Below are 19,679 nucleotides of genomic sequence, written 5' to 3'. Positions count from 1 at the left end.
GTGTGTGAGAGAGAGAGAGAGAGAGAGAGAGGTGTCAGAAAAAAATAATTCCTGACAGATTGTAGAATAATAATAATTATTATTTGTATTGTGATATTGCCTAGTGCTAGGTGCTGTACACACTCATAACAAAGTGATGGTCCTTGCCCCAAAGAGCTTACAATCAGTATCAAACAAGAGATGAGACGTGTACAGAACACACAGCTGGGGAGAGCAGAAAGTAGCAGTGAAACGATCCTGAACAATGTGGTAATGGTGTGAGCTCACATGATGCTTTGTATGACAGGAGCTCAAAGCCCTACACAGCCGTAAGCATCATTATCCTGGTTATAGAGAGGGAGAGAGATCCTGAGGCTAGCCAAAGGTGATGTCGTGAGTCAGAGGCAGCAGTTTCCTTGCACAAACTGGGATGCTGGTGTCCATGTCTAGAACTTCAACTGCTCCATCCCCTCCAGCTTTTGGAAAGCCTGGTTGAGGAGTTAGGCTGTACCTCTTCCCCACAGCTTGGCCAAACTGGGGGCCAGATGTAGTACGGGGCAACTTAATTCCAGGGATGAGGCTCAGCATGACCCCAAGACCCTGAGGGTATCTAGCCTTAGTGTTCCCTATCCTGGTGAAACATGGAAGGAGCTAAGTATCAGAGGGGTAGCCGTGTTAGTCTGGATCTGTAAAAGCAGCAAAGAATCCTGTGGCACCTTATAGACTAACAGACGTTTTGGAGCATGAGCTTTCGTGGGTGACATGCATCCGACGAAGTGGGTATTCACCCACGAAAGCTCATGCTCCAAAACGTCTGTTAGTCTATAAGGTGCCACAGGACTCTTTGCTGCTTTTATAGAAGGAGCTGGAAAGATTCCCACTGGTTTGGCTCAGGCCCAGTGTGAGGAACATGAGGAAAATCAAAAGGAAAACTCCATCTACTGATTTAGAGTTTGTTTTCTAACAAGTGTCCCAATTTCCATTCCTTAGGGAACCAGGTGGACCGTAAAGCCTACAAGAAGAATTGCACTGGATATCACCTAGACTGCAGACTGCATTTAGCTGCTTCTTCCCCCTCGCCTCATCAGTGTGTGTTTTGGTGCCAAATTACCATTTATTTTGTTTTCTCTTTCCCTTACTTAGGGAGCGAGTTTTCTGGAAGTCCATACAGCCACCCACAATATTCAACATACAATGACTCCTGGAGATTTCCCAACCCTGGATTGCTAGGTGAGTTTTCCTACCCGAGTTTCTACAGGAACAGCCTGCTCACTGCAGCTGGGGCTTGTCCTGTAGGTGGCATATCTCCTCACTGGATGTTGGGCCAGCTTTGGCCTTTGTAAATGTTCAGTCATGGTAAGTGAGAAGAATCTCCTTGCATAGTCTTACATGTCCTTGTTGGATTCCCTCTGGCTGCCCACAGTGATAACAATCCTGGTTCAAAATATACTAGTACAGACCCTTGGGCCGGCCTGGGGTCCTGTCTCTCTGCTGGCTCTTCTATCTCCATCTCTCTTCCTCTGACACGCATGCACCTCATTGCCTCATGCCTTGTCCCCATTCACTGACAGGTACAAGATTCAGATTTGTTATTTGGAGGGCTACAGAGTCCCTTGCCTGCAGAACATGGTACGGTCACTATGCTGTTAAAAAATAACAATATCCTGGTGTTTTTAATCAACTGAAAATGTTTGTTTCCAAATTAGAATAAATAATCTATGCCAGAATCCAAGACCAGAGAATTGCCTGCAAGGTTAGTTCAACCTGCTCGTCTTGCTCGCTATCAATGCCCATTCTTATCAGCCCCCCATTTCATGTCTGCTTTTTAATTTGGCTTTTGCCACAGATTGGGGCTCCATTTCTGGATGGGCTTCTGCTAGCAGGAACCCCTACACCTGTGCAAAATCTTTTCAGCTTGAGGGGAATCTCCTGAGCCCAGGGTCTGTGCTAGCAGATCCTCATGCAGGATGGGGTCCCTAATCTACAGAGTGAACACGATCCATTTTACACCACTGTCTCAAAATTGGCCCCTCTGACTTTATATATACACACAGCACACAGTAATGAGGATTTTCCTGCACAGTTTGTATGGAGGAGGCAGGCAAAATACCAATCAATTGTCCTCTATCAACTGTAGGAATAGGAAAAAAAAATGAGGCATCCTTGTGGCACCTTAGAGACTAGCAAATTTATTTGGGCATAAGCTTTTTGTGGGTTCTAGCCCACAAAATCTTATGCCCAAATACATTTGTTAGTCTGTAAGGTGCCACAAGGATGCCTTGGTTTTTTTGCTGATACAGACTAACCTCTGAAACCTGTGGGAATAGAGTTTTCCAGATTTATGAATGACAGGCTGATGTAGGTGACCTGGTCCAGCAGAGGAATAATTCTGGAATTTTTGACTTTTTTTCATTGTTTCTTTGTTTTAAGTAATTGAACCTCTAAGTAACGGAGCTACCCACCCTTTGTTCATCATAATTCTTGTCTTTGAACAAATCCTTTGGGAGTAACAGACAGCTACAGCGCCCCATGCCATGGTACTGGTAGAATACCGCCATTGGCAGTACTACAATTCAGGGTCTGTTAGTGCTTCCCTCATAAATCAGGGAAGCACTGATGTATGTAATTTGGCATAGCTCTGCTGAAGCCAAACAACCTACATGGATTTACATGTAGGATCTAGCCCAGGAGTTAAGATAAAACTTTGATTTGGATGCTTGAATCCACTTTAACTGAAACACATAAGGAAGGGAGGATGTTTTTCTGCAGTTCTTTTCAAAGAAAATGACCCGGTTTTAAATTGTACAATTGTAGCAAAAATCAATAGCAACTCTTCACCCTGTAGGAGTTCCCCGAATAGGGAAGGTGTGTTCTGTGCAAGCAGAAAGCTAACAGCAGCAACAAAAAGATGTCATTTGAAAAGGATGCCATCTGCAAAGTAGCTAAGGCTAGATTCTGAACCCCATACTCATATTGGAAAGGAATTACTTCCCCAAGTAGCCTCATGTACCGATGACATATTGAAATTTAAATACCTCTTGAAAACGCACTGCTACTTTGATATCTGCAAGTAACAATAATAGCATGCTTCTCTGGAAATTTCAGATTGCCTGGTCATATATGGATATAAATATATCAAACATTGTGAGCCTGGCTCTTGGCCAGTATAAATTGGTGTAGTGCTTTGAAGCCAGTGGAGCTACACTGATTCACACCAGCTGAGGACCTGTCCCAGTGTTTTGAAAAGTTGCAATTCGATTGAACTGAAGCAAAAGATTTGCCTTCATTTTAATCCCCTATGTTACAGTCACTTCAAAAAAAGCACTTCTGAGCCATTTTGAAATTTTTCTGAACAGTGTATTTGTATGATGGGTAAGGTTAAGATTTAGTCAGGGGTATTTTTGGTAAAAGTCATGGACAGGTCATGGTCAATAAATAAAAATTCACGGCTCGTGTCCTGTTCATGAGTTTTACCAAAAATACCCCTGACTAAATCTCTATTTCTGGGGCCCTACTGCTCTGGAGAACCCCTGGCAGGGGGAGGCCTGCTCTAGAGTTGGGGGTTGACTGCCCCCTGGTCGGTGCTCCCAGGGACCGCTCTCTGGGCTCCCCCACGGCCACTACTCCAGCCACTCTGGACCACTGCCACTCGGGAGGTTCCCCAGGACACCCACAGGACCGCTGCTTGGGCAATCCCCAGAGCCAGTCACACCAACCACTGTTCCGATGGACACCAGAGCCACCTGCCCGGGGCCTCCCGAGCAGTGGCCGGAGCAGCTGGCCTTGGGTCGCTCCAGCAGTGGCTGGTGCGGCTGGCCGTGGGGCGACCAAGCAGCTGGGGCCAGCTGCCCGGGAAGCCCTGAAGTCAGCTGCACTGGCAGCTGCGGAAGTCACGGAGGTTGGGGAAATCACAGATTCCATGACTTTCTGCCACCTCTGTGAAAGAATGATCAGCTAGGAGGCAACAAGAGCCATGTAGAGTGTCAGAAAAAGAAATCTAAGCTCAAGATTTATCCTTTGGAGCCCAATCCTCTGTCCTCTACTTGGGCAAGGCTCAATGAGAGTAAGGAAGATGGGGCTGGGCCCCAAGTCATGGTTTCACAGGACTTATTACTTTCATAGCAATGTGAGTTAGGGAGAGAATGTTGGCTCCGAGTTACCATCCATACTTGGAAAGGCCTAACTGGTGTGACTCTACATTCCTGCAGCTGAGATTTTTTGGGGTTCTTTTAGCTCTATAAAGGGTGTTTTCACTCTCTTGAGACCAGCATTCATGCAGTATTGGATTCAAAGCCATGACCCTGACAAAGTTAATCACAGCATGCAGTGGCAAGGCTTGTTTTTCAAAGTCCTGATCCCTTATTGAGACCTTGAACACTTAAAAGAATACATGTTCAGTGAATTATTTTTGCTGGTCGGGAAAGAATCGTAGCAACAGGAGTTGCAGCAAGCTGAGATTTTGCCAGTCCCTAGTGCATCCCTGGGGAAAACAGAAACATGGAAAAGGGGAGCAGTGGCAGTGAGAAAGGAAATTTCAGGGTGAAAAATGATAGATGAGGAGCAGCATGAAAGATAATGGGAGTCAAGTGAGCTAAAACCACAGGTGACCTAAAGGATGGAATTGTTGCTTCCAGGGTTTTTCCTTCCAAACACACATTAGCTGTGAAGAGTGTTAGCTAGTTTCCCTCCCTTAGGGTGGTGTTTTACCATTAAACGGGACCCAGTAAGTTGAAGTAGCTGATCATACGGCAATACCAATTCTGCACCTCTATTTGTTCTGTGGGGCTAATCCTTCCATAGCGCACTGCTGCCTGAATACACCCCGTGGGCTCAGTTCAGTTTTCATACTGGTCCAATAGAGGTTAATAGCATCCTCACCAGGCTGTTCTGAATGCAATGCTCTATGGCTCTCGTCACCAGGCCGATGACCAAACTAAAGTAACTGAATCAAAGTGCTTGATGTGTGTTTGTTTTCTTCAGTAGTTTTAAATCACTGGACAGGTACCGAACAGGCAGAGCCATCTAATGCCAGCATAAGTCATTACCGCTGCCTGGAGCCTTCAGGCCATTCCGTTCGATACTGTTCAGTTTCTTATACTGCTCTGACCGGCCTGGTACCTGAGTTCCTTTCTCTGCGTTCAAGTGATGTAACCAGCCTCGGGTGTCAGACCCCTCCTGGTTTGTAGGCTTTAGATTCTTAAAAATAAGGACCCAATCCTGCACCCACTGAAGTCAGCAGGAGTTTTGCTGCCAACTTAGTGGGAGAGAAATAACCCGCTTAGTTTCAATATGAGTGTGTCTTCTGAGCACAGCTTAAACCTTAGTTTTCACTCTTAAAGTTGTCCAGCTGCAGTGACCAGTTATCAGTGTGTAATTATGCAGAGAGCTGTCATAAGGCTAGGTGCGTCCTTCATTGTTTTCCACTGCAGTGTTAAAATCATAAAGGCTGCTGTGATTTGTATGAACACATACAGACACACACACACTCAGTTACCCGTTATTGACGTCTAGCGAGCCTGCCTGTTTAAAGTCTAGTTACCACAAACATGCTAAAAGTGGATAATAGCAACACAGTCTAATGAAGAAAAATGATTCAATTTCATGCTGGTTTGTTGTAATAACTTCTTTACCATTTTCACTCATTACTTTTGACTGGATGTTGATCACAGCAGATTTTGTTTGATGCACTGTTCCCACTTCTGAACTGATGTGATTTGTGTGCATTGTGAAATGTAAGTGAGTATGACAGGGTTCCCTTTTGGATATACCTGAGCTATCTAGCTGTTGTTACAGGAGACAGGGTCACAGGATCGACAATATTGGCATGGCTTCATATGAGGTGAAAGGGTTTGGAACCTGTCCATTAGGATTAGAATCAGTTCTTCAGGGGGTTTCTAAAAAGGATTAGAGAACAAGTCTGTGCCAGAAATGACTGTGTCAAGAAATAAATTGATGATTATATAAATTAGAAAGAAAAAATGACAGAAGAATGGACAAGTTTATTCTAGATGAAAGGGTAATGACAGGGGGAGAGAGTGAATGTTTTGTGATGTGATGGTTTCATTTTTCACTTTAAATACAGGCCTTTTTGATTTCACCACAGAAATGTGAATTGGAGAAAATCAAACTTACAAGAAATGTGATGCTGTTGAGCAGCTTCAGAGAAATATTGGGCTTTAATAGCTGCACCGAGTAAGAAATGTAATGGGGGCAGGAGAAGGCCGGAGGAAAATGGCTTTTGTTCTTTCAGTCCTGAGCGATTCAGGGTGGGATCCCGGCTCCCTTGAAGTCAAAGTGAATTTTGGCGTTGACTTCAATGGGGCCTGGATTTCCCCCTCTATTTTTTATCCAGCAGTGATCTATTTTTTTCCCTAAATTTTCATTGTTTTTGCCTTAACACTGAGAGAGACCTGCTTGGTCGCTCCGTTTGGCTTCATCGCTCTGAATTGCTAATTAATTGTGTAAAAGCAGAGCTTTCCCTAAGTCTTGTCCTTTGATGGTGCTGGATCTGGAATCCTGGCTGAAGCATGCATCTGGACGGTTGGGAAATCCTGACTGGGCATCAACTTAGACGCCAGGACAACACAACTCATTGAATTGTAGGGCAGGGCAATCAGTGCACTATGTTCTAGGGAATAAAAAAGGATGTTCTTGAACAGTCTTCTGTTTTTTAAAATTGATCTCACATTACACATGGCTCCAAAGCAAAACCTTGGATCTGAACACCTCTGCATTGGGGCACAGACTGGTCAGAAAATAGAATCCTTGGAATGCTTGGAGGAGAAAAATAAAAGAAAATGAAGATTTTGTGCTTCATTGTATATGTGCCTGATTTCTTTTTCCTATAAAAGATGTGGAACAGAACAATTTTTTCTGTTTAGTTTCTAATTGAAAAAAAATGTTCCAGTTTTCCAAGTGTTTTGTTGTTTGTTTCCCCAACTGTCTCTCTCTTTATTTCCCTTTTTGGAACAGGAAAGGAGGTAAAAAAATCAGTGGAAGTAGGGGGGAAAACCCAAAGCAGCAGATCTTTAACAATCAGAAAAATGAATGAAACTTTTTCACTTTCATGTTTTTAATATGAATCTTCTGACCAAAATAATAATTTTTCATTAAAAGTTTCAATTGGACTGAAAAACCAGTCCCCTCCCCCCCCCTTTTTTTGGACTAGCTCTCATTGGAACTGTTGAAAAATCACATTCAGCACAATGATCAAACCAGGACTTTCAACACCCCTCTGAGGTAGCTCCCCAGGTGTGTTATCTTCATCTTCAAGATCATAGAAAATTAGGATCAGAAGGAATCTCAGGAGATCATCTAGTCCAACCCCCCTGCTCAAAGCAGGGCCAATCCCCAAATGGCCCCCTCAAGGACTGAACTCACAACCCTGGGTTTAGCAGGCCAATGCTCAAACCACTGAGCTATCCCTCCAAAAAATAATAATTGGAGATATACCTATCTCCTAGAACTGGAAGGGACCTTGAAAGGCCATTGAGTCTAGCCCCCTGCATTCACTAGCAGGACCAAGTACTGATTTTTGCCCCAGATTGATCCCTAAGTGACCCTCTCAAGGATTGAACTCACAACCCTGGGTTTAGCAGTCTAATGCTCAAACCACTGAACTATCCCTCCCTTCCCAAAAATTTCTGCATCAGTTTCAGCCCTTGCTGGGGATTTGAACTGGTTGAGCTTGACTAACACACAAGCATGGATGATGCTCAGCTGGTGTAAATTGGTGTAGCTCCACTGGCTTCAGCTTTGATGGGGAACCAAGGCACAGAGAAATTACATGACTTGTCTACTGTTACAGAGGGAGTCTGTGACAGAAACAATAATTAAATGCAGATCTTCTGGGCCCCAGTATCTAAGCCACAATGCTCTCATTCTCTCAAGTTTCTGCCCTTGAGATTTGCCTTTCATTGCAGCCTTCCATCTGCCTACAGGGGATTCCCTGCTCTGCAAGGTGAATTTTATCCAGTAACACTGAACAAAATTCTGCCACCCTCACTTGATCCAACCCCCATGCAAGTCAAAAGGAGTTTGGTTCAAGGGAGAATGCCCATTGGGTTCCTACTGAAAAGGAACACTCATGCACTCCCAAGCTGCAGACCTCTGAATGTTAGGAGTGCTGCTACTGGTATCTAGCTGCTCTCCATGGGGTAGCTTTTGTAATGTTGTTTGAGAATTTAAAGGATCATATCAGATGAAGGGTGTGTTCCTCCTCTTCCTATGACTGTACAACACTAGTTAACACTCATGAGTTTGAGTGCATGAAACAAAGGGAATTAATTTTTCATGTGTCTCAATGAAATTCCTTTTAACCATTTCTTCTATACATAAATTCCCTCCACGCCCCCATCCTCAAAAATCACTTCCTTTTGAACTAGACTGGCATCAGTCCAGTCCATACTTGTTGCTCTCCTTTATGAACTCTGAAATGCTATAAAATATCTGTTCTTAAACTTTTTATCTTCTTAAGTAGGTTTTTATCATCTTCCAGGGCAAACAGTAAATGTTTCCCCAACAGGAACATGCCTTTTCTTCAGACAGGAATACTTGAGATGCAGCAAGGAGTCAAAACCATCATATGCTTTTAGAGTTCATCTAGTTTGACCCCCTTCATAACACAGGCCATTAATTTTAACCCAGATCCCCCCTCTATTGATCCCAAAGACTTAAGTTAAACCAAAGCGTTTTGGTCCTTGGGAAGCTAAACTGTTGTGTGCCATAGGGCAGAGATCAGGAGAGACCGAGGTGCAACCATTGCCCGAGTCCCCTGTGGTGGCAGGGCATAGATTAGATGAGATATGCCCAGATGACCCCCGTCTGTGCTACAGAGGAAGGTAAACTCCCTCATGGTCTCTGCCAGTCTGACCTGAGGCAAAATTCCTTCCTGGCCCCAAATCCAGAGATCAGTGTGACCCTGGGCATATCTGAGCAAGACCTACCAGCCAGAAATCTAAGACAGAAGATTTTCTGTACCACCTCATTGCACGGTCCACCCCAACCAGTACCTCCTCTATAGCCAAGGCAGATCTCTTATGCTTCAGAGGAAGGGGTTGGGGGAGTTAAAACTGTGTGTGAGGGAAATACATTCCTTCCTGAGCCCTACAGATGGACTGGCTGAAGCCCTGCGTGGCTCTCCAGTCAAACATGTTCTCAAGAAGAAGGAGTTCAATAACCAAAAACTGATCCCTAATTCTTCCTCCTAGCTGGGGTGTCTTTCTCTGTAATCTGTGTTGACCCTAATCTAGACAAAAATCTCTGGAAGATAGTTATAACTCTCAGAGTTTAACCCTGCTATACCAACCCTCCATACTGAGAGCCTCCTTGCGTCTCTATGAGACATCTTCCTTATTGTCAAGTGTTATCAACTCTTAGAGCTAAATTCCCCAGTGCCATTAATAGATATAACTCCGTTTGAAATCAGGGACGCTTCTGTGAATGAAGAACTTGTCTCCATGAGTTCTCTTCCCAGTTCTTTCTCTGGCTTGTGCTGTGCAGAATGTTAGACAATATGATCATAATGGTCTCTTTTATCCTTAAAATCTATGAAATTGCTTACCATTCTGTGCCTCTATTTCCCGTCTGAAATGTGGGGTTGATAATAGAAGCCCACCTTGGGAAATCTTCTGTGGGCAGTAGGTTGACACTATATTGCTTTTTACATTGCTCCACCACAAAGTTTAGAAATTGTCAAAGGAGGGCAGCACCTCCTTCCCCTCTTTAACAGCAACACGATATTATTTTTCATAGTTCTAACTCCGGTACATTACTTTCCATTTGTTAACTTGGTGCTGCTTCTATCATATACCACACTGTCATTCTAAAGGTAGAGTAGTTTGTCTTCTGCTTGCTTTCCATCTTGTCCCTCTTCTGGGTTTCCCCATTACAGCTGGTGCTTCTTTGTCTAGGTCATCTAACGAGATCATAGGAATACCTGTGTTTTATTAGAAATACTCCCATAACATACCCTGAACAAAATTCATTATTTACTTCCAACCCTTCCGTGGAGCTTTGTGGCTGGCGAGACATGCTAGAGGGTCTTTCCATTTTGAAGTATGTGCTGATTGCCTCCTATTAAACGTTGTATCCAAAGACTCCTAACCTGCACTATCACTGGTGTTGTATAGTTAATGCCTGTAGTCTCAGTCTTATGTGTTTGAAATATTCGTATCTCACTTATGCCTTGAATGTTGTGACTTCTTCATGATGTCTGACAGTACCATAGTGATTTCTCCTCTTGTCTCCATCCTTAACCCTGTTGCCAGGATCCCACTGGATGCTGAAGGGTTGTTGGTCAACTTGGCACTGTCTCCGTACACATCTTGATGGCATGCTGCATGGGGCAGACACGGCATATTTTAATTTTAAAAGAGTCTGGAAAATTAATTTGAAAACAAATTTGACTCCCCCAGTGACGTCTTAGGGTTAGAGTTAAGGTTAGGGTTAGGGTTACACAGCCCTCACTTTACTTGCTTTTCTGATGCTGGGAATAAAAAGACTGGGCCTCATTCACCTCTCATGATGGTTTTAAATGGCACAACTCCAGTGACTTTGGTGGAGTTACACCTGCTGTATGCTGTGGGATCAGAATGAGGCCCACTCTATGGTGGTCTTTAGGGTTCCTTAGCTTAATCACTGTCCGAATGTCACAGCAGCGTTGCTTTGTGCTGAGTGTTGTCAGTGACCCAATCCTCATTTAGCCTTGCATTGTCTTAGTGCCTGGTAAGAGTAACCCCTGCTGGCTGATATTGCCACTGCCACTGCTGTAACATGGCAGGTTTATGGATGATGGGCTGGGGTAGAGTTCTCCTCTCCATGCCAAGACATTTCAGGGGAGGGACAATTGAAGACATTAGATTACTGGTCTGTTTGGGTCCTGGGGACAGATGAAGTGGGGCCAGTGGGAATAAATCTCCCCATAGAATAACATCTTTGCAATGCACATACATGTACATTTTTTGAGCTGGAAATTCTCTATTGTCTGGACACAAGTAGCAGCCCTAGCTGGGGAAATGAGTTTGATAGCTCCAACAGCCACCTTGTTTGGATTGGCTGATCAGAGAAGGCCTGATCTTGCCCCTGTTACACTCCCCTTGTAATCAGCAGTTCTCTCTCCATTAAGTCCAGTGGGCATGTGGAAAGGAGGCGAGTGCTGACTTTGGGACCCCTCCCACCTCAACACACATTGGTTTGGGATGAACAGGAGTCTTTGTCTCCTCTGCCTCGAAGTCCCAACAGAAATGTCCAGACATCCTCTTCGGGATTTGCTCTCCACTGCATGCACAGTCAGCAGTTCTCTTTGTCTCTCTCTCCCTTTGTGGTTAATACTTTTTCCTTTTTTTAAGCATCAGACAATCATTCACTCAATGCAATATAAGGCCGTATCACATATGGAGCAGCTGAATGTAGAGCTTGTGAACTGAGAAAGCTTCGTGCTGGTACTTTTCTTTAAACAAAGGAAAATGCAAGCACTTTAGAGAGCCCAGTGAAAGCAAAAGAAAGCTTGAAACGGGGCTTATGAGATCTCCCCCCAATTAATATTTTTCAGCCATATATGCTTTTGCTTTCCTATTAGAGTCGTGGGTTTCTAGGGAGAACAACCCGTGAGCTTGATTGTGATGAGAAGTCACTTGGATGTTTCCCACGCGTTGAATTAAGGGGGCCTTTTGTTGACTCGATGGTTTATCAGAAGCCTTAGTGATCCTATAATTATGAGCCTGGCCAGTGGGGATGATACAATAATGTGCCTTTGAATATGTGCATATATAAAACCTGTAGCAGACTGAGAAAAATTAATTCATTACTGTAACTCGTGAATGCGGGCCAGATACCTTTTCAGAGTTCTGTGGTGGCTATAAGAAAAGGCCCAACAATGGACAGTGTATGTGATTCAAAAATTCCAGCTTCATTTCTTTTGTGATTACCAGAAAAGATATTTGGAAGAAGATTTGGGGACCTGTCAAGATCTTTTTATTTGTCATCACATTTATTCTTTATGGCGGCACTGGGTAAACACACTGAATTGGAAAGGTAGAACCAAGAGAATTTTTGAAAACCCTCACTGGCAGTGTTATTTATTCATCTGTGCTGGTACTCACAGAGAGAGCACTCAAATGAAATTAATGGGAAATATCTTGAGCTACAGCATGGAACACATCGGTTCTACCTTGGAACATGGAACGACGTAAAACATAATTGGCCATGAGAGACTCAGTGACTGAACTCAGGATTCAGAAGTGCTACTGTGTGTCTGATTCTCCTCTCACTCCTCCTCCCTAAACCGTTATCTTCTTATATGTTTCTTACTGTTAGGTTATTAAAAAGGCTATTCTGGAGCTTGCCCACAATATGTATTTGCTTTCTCCTAACTCCAGATCATTTCTGGAACAAAGATGGCTTCCACTTCTTGTCACCTGACCTTTTACATTGTTTGAGACTTAAAGCTATACTAGCAGTCCGTTTAAGCTAGCCCTCCCCTCTCTTGGGAGAGTCCAATCTTCTGTTCTTCTGAGGTGAAAATATGATCATGGTGGCTGAACTTTAAACAAGAAAACAGTCTATCTGACTTCATTGGGATGACTTGTTGGATTATGTTAATCATGCGCATCAGCTTCTGCAGAGTCAGATCATTGTCCTGCGTTCCAGCTAGTTCTGTTCAATAGCACCTATCCCACCTCCTCTGCAGCAGGTTTGCCAGTCACAAATGGTGGTAAAGGTGGGCTTTCTAATGAGCTTCTTTGTAATGCAATGGTCCTCAATCCAGTGTCCTCGAATCGAGATCTCCACTGACATAGCAGCTGGAGCTGCCCTGCCAGGAATGACTTGTAAGCAAGCGACACGGCACCTGGTGACGTTGTTCATTATTGATGTTCAGCCCAAATATTTGATGACCTGCCGGGGCTCAGAGCATCGTAAAGCAGTTCCCTCCCCCTGCTGGGATTGCAAGCTCAGACTCAATGGTGCAGAGTAATTGAGGCCAGGGTTGTGTCTTGTGCTGGCGTTTCACTGAGGCATGTTAGTGTAACACTGTTTTTGCTGACTTGCCGGTGCCAAGGCAGCTTGGATATTGGCGCTCGTCTCTGGTGAGGAAATCTGAGTTGAGTTCCTGGCATGCAGGAGGCAGGAAAACACAAGGCAGTAGCATGGGTGTTGGTGTCTTAGTAGAGCAATGTCTTGAGGAGCCTCTTGCTCTGTTGAGAGGCCATCTCTCCTTTGAGAATGTGGCTAAACTGCTTGAGCCTGGGGAGTATAGTAGGAGAGTTACGGTAATGTTGGACACCCTGCATTGGCTCAAAAGTATGGAAGTATTGGCTGTAAATTGGAGATGATGGTACTTGGTGACCACAGGCAGCGCACACCCTCAGGTAACAGATCACTATGTCCTGAAACATTCTGATTCTATTTTAGGCTCCGTTTGCTCACTTGATGTGCAACCAGTCTTATTGCATGCCCGGTTACTGTGTGAAGGCATTTTCTGGTAACCATAGCAGCAGGGTTGCAGGTGGGGGCATACACAGAGAGGAAAGAGACTAGGGAAGGAATGGGGTGGGCTTGAGCATGAGTGGTGGCATTTCTGTAAACCCAGCCTGAAGGATCCCCCTAAACATCAAGAGGGGAGCAGGAAAACCTGCAGAATTCTTTTAATACATTATTTTTTAAATAGAATTACAGAAAGGGTGCTTGACCTGGAGACTGACTATTCCAAGATGAGTTACTTCACAGACCAAACAAACTCAAGTTGGCATTAGAATCACAGAATCCTAGAATATTAGGGTTGGAAGGGACCTCAGGAGGTCGTCTAGTCCAACCCCCTGCTCAAAGCAGGACAAATCCCCAACTAAATCATTGTCCCTTTAAGACCCAAACTGATCTTTCTCATTTGGATGAAAAAGGAGCATTACCAATGAGTATGAGTTGAAAATCAAAAAGGAAATAGAGCTGTGGAAGAGAGAGCCCTAGCTCAGCTCAGCAGAGAGACCAGTCTGGGCAAGTGGAAAGAAAAACCCTATCTGTAAGAATTACAGCTGGAGCTGAAATCAGCTGACTTTACATATTCTTTTAGCACTCAGGGATGCAGTTCTAGTACTCCGGTGTCAGCACTTGGCCATCTAGAACACAGTCCAGTGTAGACATTTTTTTGAATCCCCTTTGCCTGAGTCTAGTGGAATGCAGGCAGTCTCTGCCTGTCCTAGAGGTGGTGAGCCACAAGCCGAGAAAGCAGAGCCACTGGGCAAGAAAGGAGACCCATTTTCAGCTAAAGCAGTTTATTGACCGTAAAAAGCTCTTTTTGCTGTCACACCAGAGCGCAGGACTTGGCAGAAGAAGAATGGGCAACCCTGAGCTGCAGAAGTGGGTGAAGGTAGCTATGTTAATGTTTGTGGTCTGAAACTATGACAACAGGCATCACTTAGATCCAGGTGACATGAGTGGCAGTTCTTCCAGTAAATGGCCAGGTGCGGGGGGGGAGGATGAAAGATATTTCCTGGAGCAAATCCCCATGCATGTGAAGGGAGCAGCCCCAACCTCTGCAGAAGCATGGAGCCCAGGGTCCCCCTAGGGTCTGGGGCAGAAGGAAGCATGCTGTGAATGCACCAGCTGGCTGCTTTGGTTGGCCTCCCTCCACTTGCACTGGCTCAGCATGTGCTGTGGGGCTTGGCCGAACCCACTGCCGGAGTTGACACTACATTTCATTTGCACTTCAGTAGCACTTGGGAGCCCTTTGTGCTAGATGCTACCTAGCACAGAACGGAGTGGTGTCCACTGCCTGGATGCACTGACAATCTGAGCATAAGACCAGAGCTGGCGGGCAGATATAGTTCAACAGGGAGAGCACTAGGAAACAGGACAGGAGTGGTCATGCTAGAAATAGCCGGGTAGCCGCAGCAGCGTGGGCAGCGGAATGTACCTGAGGGCTTGTACTCCATGCCTTGGTCTGTGCTGTCACAGCTACGCTTCTGCTTTGAGTGTGTACGTCGGCCTGAGCTGGGAACTCCACCTGTGGCTCTGGCATAGACACACCCTGAGAGTTGAGACCTCTCAAAATGGAGCAGCTCAGCCTCAACAGCGGGCACTGGTTCAGGGATTTAGGCTGTTGCCTCCTCTCTGTGGCGTTATGGAGGGAACGAAGGGAAGAGCTCTCCAGGCTCCCTACATGCCCCGTCTGGCCCTCAGAGACAGACCCCTCATCGCGACTTTCCCCAGGTCTCCACACGCTCTCAGCGAAACTCTGTGAATTCAGTGTTGATGCAAAGCTAACTACACAATTTCTTGCATTTCTGATGTGTACAGCTGGGGGCACCCAAAATGTATAGCACAGTGTGCAGATGTGTGTGTGTGTGGGGGGGGGTGCATGGGTGGGGGAAGCAGGTATGTTCTTTCTCTCCCTTTTTACTATATCTGTATATCTCTGATTCTCTGAAGTGCTGAGCACTTGAGGCTCCAGCTGAAGTCACTGGGGCTCAGCACCTTTGTAACAAGGCTAGCATAAATCCACGTGATTAGCTAGAAGAAATCACTCTTTTGGTTGACGTAGTAGACTCGTTGCTAATGGACTAAGAGGACCGTCGTTCAAGCCTTGGGTCTGGTAATGCACACAGTGCACCCACTGTCTGGGGCCATCGCTGATTGCTTAGACTTGCTGAGGTCTTCAGGTGCAAGCCCAGGTCAGTGTGACTGGACATGCTGTTGGCTTTATTAACCTGCCAAATTCCTTGAAGACCTAGGGAATGAGTTTAAGTGTCTTTGCCCTCTCCATTGCGTGGGTAAACCCACAATCTCCATTCAAAACTGCATGCCACAAACTTTGGGCATGCAAAATGCAGCATTTGAGGCCAAGGTGAAGCCACTTTGAGAAGAGAGAGCTCAGTTAGGGCAGGGATAGTTCAGTGGTTTGAGCAATCCCCTGCTGAACCTAGGGTTGTGAGTTTAATCCATGAGGGGCTGTTTAGGGATCTGGGGCAAAATCTGTCAGGGACAATATTTGGTCCTGCTGTGAAGGCAGGGGACTAGACTCAATGACCTTTCAAGGTGCCTTCCAGTTCTATGAGATAGGTATATCTCCATATACACATGACACTTGGAAAATTAGCCCTTTTAAGTCTATTTCTCATACTCCTTTTTGTATGCTGTTGTGTTACCTAATAGTCCATCCTATCTAGACACATATACTTAAAAAGTAACCCACACCTACATTCAAACAAAAAATCTAGATTTTGAAAGGATGATCCAATCTAGCGATGCTCAATTCTAAGGGGCCAGAAAACAGTCACTAATATTGTGCAAATTCCAGGGTTTGATTCAGTTCAGACACACTCAAGCCCATCGGCATTCCAGAGTTTGCAAAGCTTTGAAACTGGCTTGCTTGGTGCAGCTGGATATATGTATTCAATGCTGAAGGCATGTATTCAATCGAAAACTAGCATATTGGATCCACTTCTGACTTGAGTGACCAATTTCAAAGCTCCGACACAGAATATCAACTCCAGACACTTAGCAGATAAAACATTAGCCACTTGTGATAGTTTTAAAATGTTTTCGAATACCAAATAGATTCACAAATGCCAGGAAAGATTCACAGATACTTCACAGAATCAATCCCCCTCGGCCCTTCTCCAAGTTTATTGAATTCTCCCTAACCAGATCTAATCCAGACAAATGCCTTGATCCCACCAGGGGATCTGATAGCATAGATCCATTTACCCTTGGGAGTCCAAATCACTTCAGTGAGACTCCACACAACCATAATGGACTGGGCTTGCCCATCTCTTTGCAGAGCTGAAGATACCAAAAGGAGAACTGAAATGTGAGGTGCGGTCTGCAGCATTCTGGCATTTAATGTTTTAAAGTGATGTGTCTTGTAGCATTTTTGTTGTACCAGTTTGCAGGCCCTTATCAGCATGGGTCTAACTCCAGCCAAGACAGCTCTCTGGTGCACATGGTGTGTTGAGCAAGCTGCCTCCTTTTGACCTGTGTGATCCTCATAGCCATCTTCTCTCTTTCAGGCTCTCCTTATTATTACAGTGCCGCAGCCAGAGGAGCAGCGCCCCCAGCAGCTGCTGCTGCCTATGACCGCCACTGACCCAGGGAGTCTGGAACTCCAGCACTTACTAAACATATCATCCAGGCTGACGGCATCTGATTCCCCATGAAATAACCATGCAAATCAGACTGCAAGGAAGGAAGACAAAAGTATCCAGTAGGAACCCGCTGGCTGAAATTTTACTCTTTAAACTGGGTGAACTAATTATTATTATTTTTTAAATCCATGAAATTCTGGCGATATTAACTGGGCTCTCATACAAAACAAAGAAATGGGAGAAACCAGTTCTGCTGCCGTCCCATCTGATTTGAAAGGTGCAGTAACTGCATCCTACATACAGCCTACTGATCTCGCTGCCTCTGGTTCTCTCAGCTGTGCCTGGGGACCGGAAGCAGTTCTGACTTTGAGCAGGCCAACTCGGGATGTCTCCCTTAAGGTGCATTGACACAGGCTGTGTGACTCAACGTGAGCTGTCTGGCTTTTTTTATTTTTTTGGTAAATAAGGATTGGTCTGCTCAATTTACACAGCACCATTGTAAATAACTTGCTTCCTTGTGTTACTTTTGAGAGTGGCTTAGCATAAACAGCAACATGGTACAAATGATGAACCGAAAATGCATCTGAAAAATGTGTTTTCAAACTGGTGCACTGATTCAAAGAATTCAGTAAGCTTTAACCGACTTTGAACCAGGTTAACATTCATTGTGGCTATATTTGGGGCTGATGTTACTTCTATATACAGCGTCACAGCTGGCAGTCATGTGTGAACATGCTATGAGCTGGCACGGAACACACGAACGACTGAAAGACATGGGCGGTTTGTGACATTTTACTGCTAAATATTTATTTATGTTTGTTTGTAATCATAACTAGCACTGAAACAAATTCTCTGCTTTCAACTTAAACCACATCAGAGAAGGAATTCCTAATTAATAACCAACCCCTTATGTATATCTATATAGATTACTTGTGAACACCCAATTATTTCTATTTTGTAAAGAAATGAGAAAAATCCCAAGGTAATGATTTTTCAAATTGATATCTCAAATAATATTACATTCAGGGTCACCATGTACACTGAAACATACAAACGCTGCATTACAAATCAAACACATGGGGGACACACATTTTGGGATACCTATATGTTTAAATGAAGACACTTCTCAAAGTCATTCCTTGTACCCAGTGGGCTTCAGTAAATCCATTCCATTGGAATCCATAAAGTTACACTGGGGATAAATTTGACCCATTAATTCTGTATATTCCCCCTCTCTCTCAAAGAGAGAGCATTAATAGAACCAAGTGACTTTTTGTTCAATGTTCTCTACTTCCTGGAGCTAATGAACAGAAGAGAGCAGCTTACAAATGATTGGTTAAGCTAGTACATCAATCAGCACCAATTCAATGGAACCATATCAACTACTCATTATTTCCCGAAGGAAAAGCTTTTTTTAATCCTATATGATCAGCAAACTTCTCGTCTACATAAAGGGAAAATTAGAAGTGTTTCCACTGAAGACAATGGAAAACTCCCACTGACTCACATGGGCTCAGGATCTGCTCCATAGCCTTGCGCAGAGTTGCCATAATTAGTGTGAAAGGGACAAATTCTACCATCCTTACACTGGTGAGCACTTACATGCTGTAGTAATCTGGTTTTGGTCCATGAAGATTTGGGTCTAGCCCAAAATAGGTCTCCTATAAGTGGACAATTGAAGTACAAATATTATTTCCAGAGTAATAACTTTTTAATTATAATTTTATCTTTGTGCTGCTTGTTCTGAATGGATGTCAGCAAATCAAATGGTAGCAATTCAGTGAGTTTTGGCTGCATGTTCCTTCCAAAACCTTTGTACTATATTTAGTATGTCTTCTGATCAGACTCGGAACAGAGACATCTCTAGTTTCCAAGGCAGATAGTCCCTAACTGGAGCCAGGTTCCTGTCCAGGAGTTTAGGTTAGTAAACATCCACATACCCACAGATGAAATGTTCAGAGGCTAATGTGAAGGGGAAAGAAATCCAGGAGAGCTGACTGTATTTAAAAAAAGGCTTATTGAGAGTGCAGGAACAAACCATCCCGATGTGTGGAAAGGATAGCAAATATGGCAGGCAATCAGCTTGGCTTAACAGAGAAATCGTCGGTGAGCTTAAACACAAAAAGGAAGCTTAAGAGAAGTGGAAACTTGAACAGATGACTAGGAAGGAGGATAAAAATATTGCTCGAGCATGCAGGGGTGTAATCAGGGAGGTCAAAGCACAATTGAAGTTGCAGCTAGCAAGAGATATGAAGAGTAACAAGAAGGATTTCTACAGGTATGTTAGCAACAAGAAGGTGGTCAGGGAAAGTGTGGGACCCTTACTGAGTGAAGGAGGCAACCTAGTGACAGATGATGGGGAAAAATCTGAAGTACTCAATGCTTTTTTTGCCTCAGTCTTCACAGACAAGGTCAGCTCCCAGACTGCTGCACTGGGCAGCACAGCATGGGGAGGAGGTGAGCAGCCCTCAGTGATGAAAGGACAGGTTAAGGACTATGTAGAAAAGCTGGATGTGCACAAGTCCATGGGTCCAGATCTAATGCATCCGAGGGTGCTGAGGGAGTTGGCTGCTGTGATTGCAGAGCCATTTGCCATTACCTTTGAAAATTTGTGACGATCGG

General features: G+C 44.4%; 1 protein-coding gene across 4 annotated transcripts in view; it reads left to right on the top strand.

Annotated features, from left to right (window-relative positions):
* PAX5 (paired box 5) overlaps positions 1 to 19,089 on the top strand; it is a 223,819-nt gene extending 204,730 nt beyond the window's left edge. For all 4 annotated transcript variants that reach the window (XM_030567764.1, XM_030567762.1, XM_030567765.1 and 1 more), the window contains 2 exons: positions 1,123 to 1,209; positions 16,983 to 19,089. In XM_030567764.1, the coding sequence (XP_030423624.1) occupies positions 1,123 to 1,209; positions 16,983 to 17,059 (164 nt within the window). In that variant the 3' untranslated portion in view covers positions 17,060 to 19,089. The remainder of the gene's footprint in view (positions 1 to 1,122; positions 1,210 to 16,982) is intronic.
* Positions 19,090 to 19,679: the final 590 nt, after the last annotated feature.

This window comes from Gopherus evgoodei, chromosome 6 (assembly GCF_007399415.2).
Source record: "Gopherus evgoodei ecotype Sinaloan lineage chromosome 6, rGopEvg1_v1.p, whole genome shotgun sequence".
Lineage (NCBI taxonomy): Eukaryota > Metazoa > Chordata > Testudines > Testudinidae > Gopherus > Gopherus evgoodei.
This window is presented reverse-complemented; position numbering and strand designations above follow the sequence as displayed.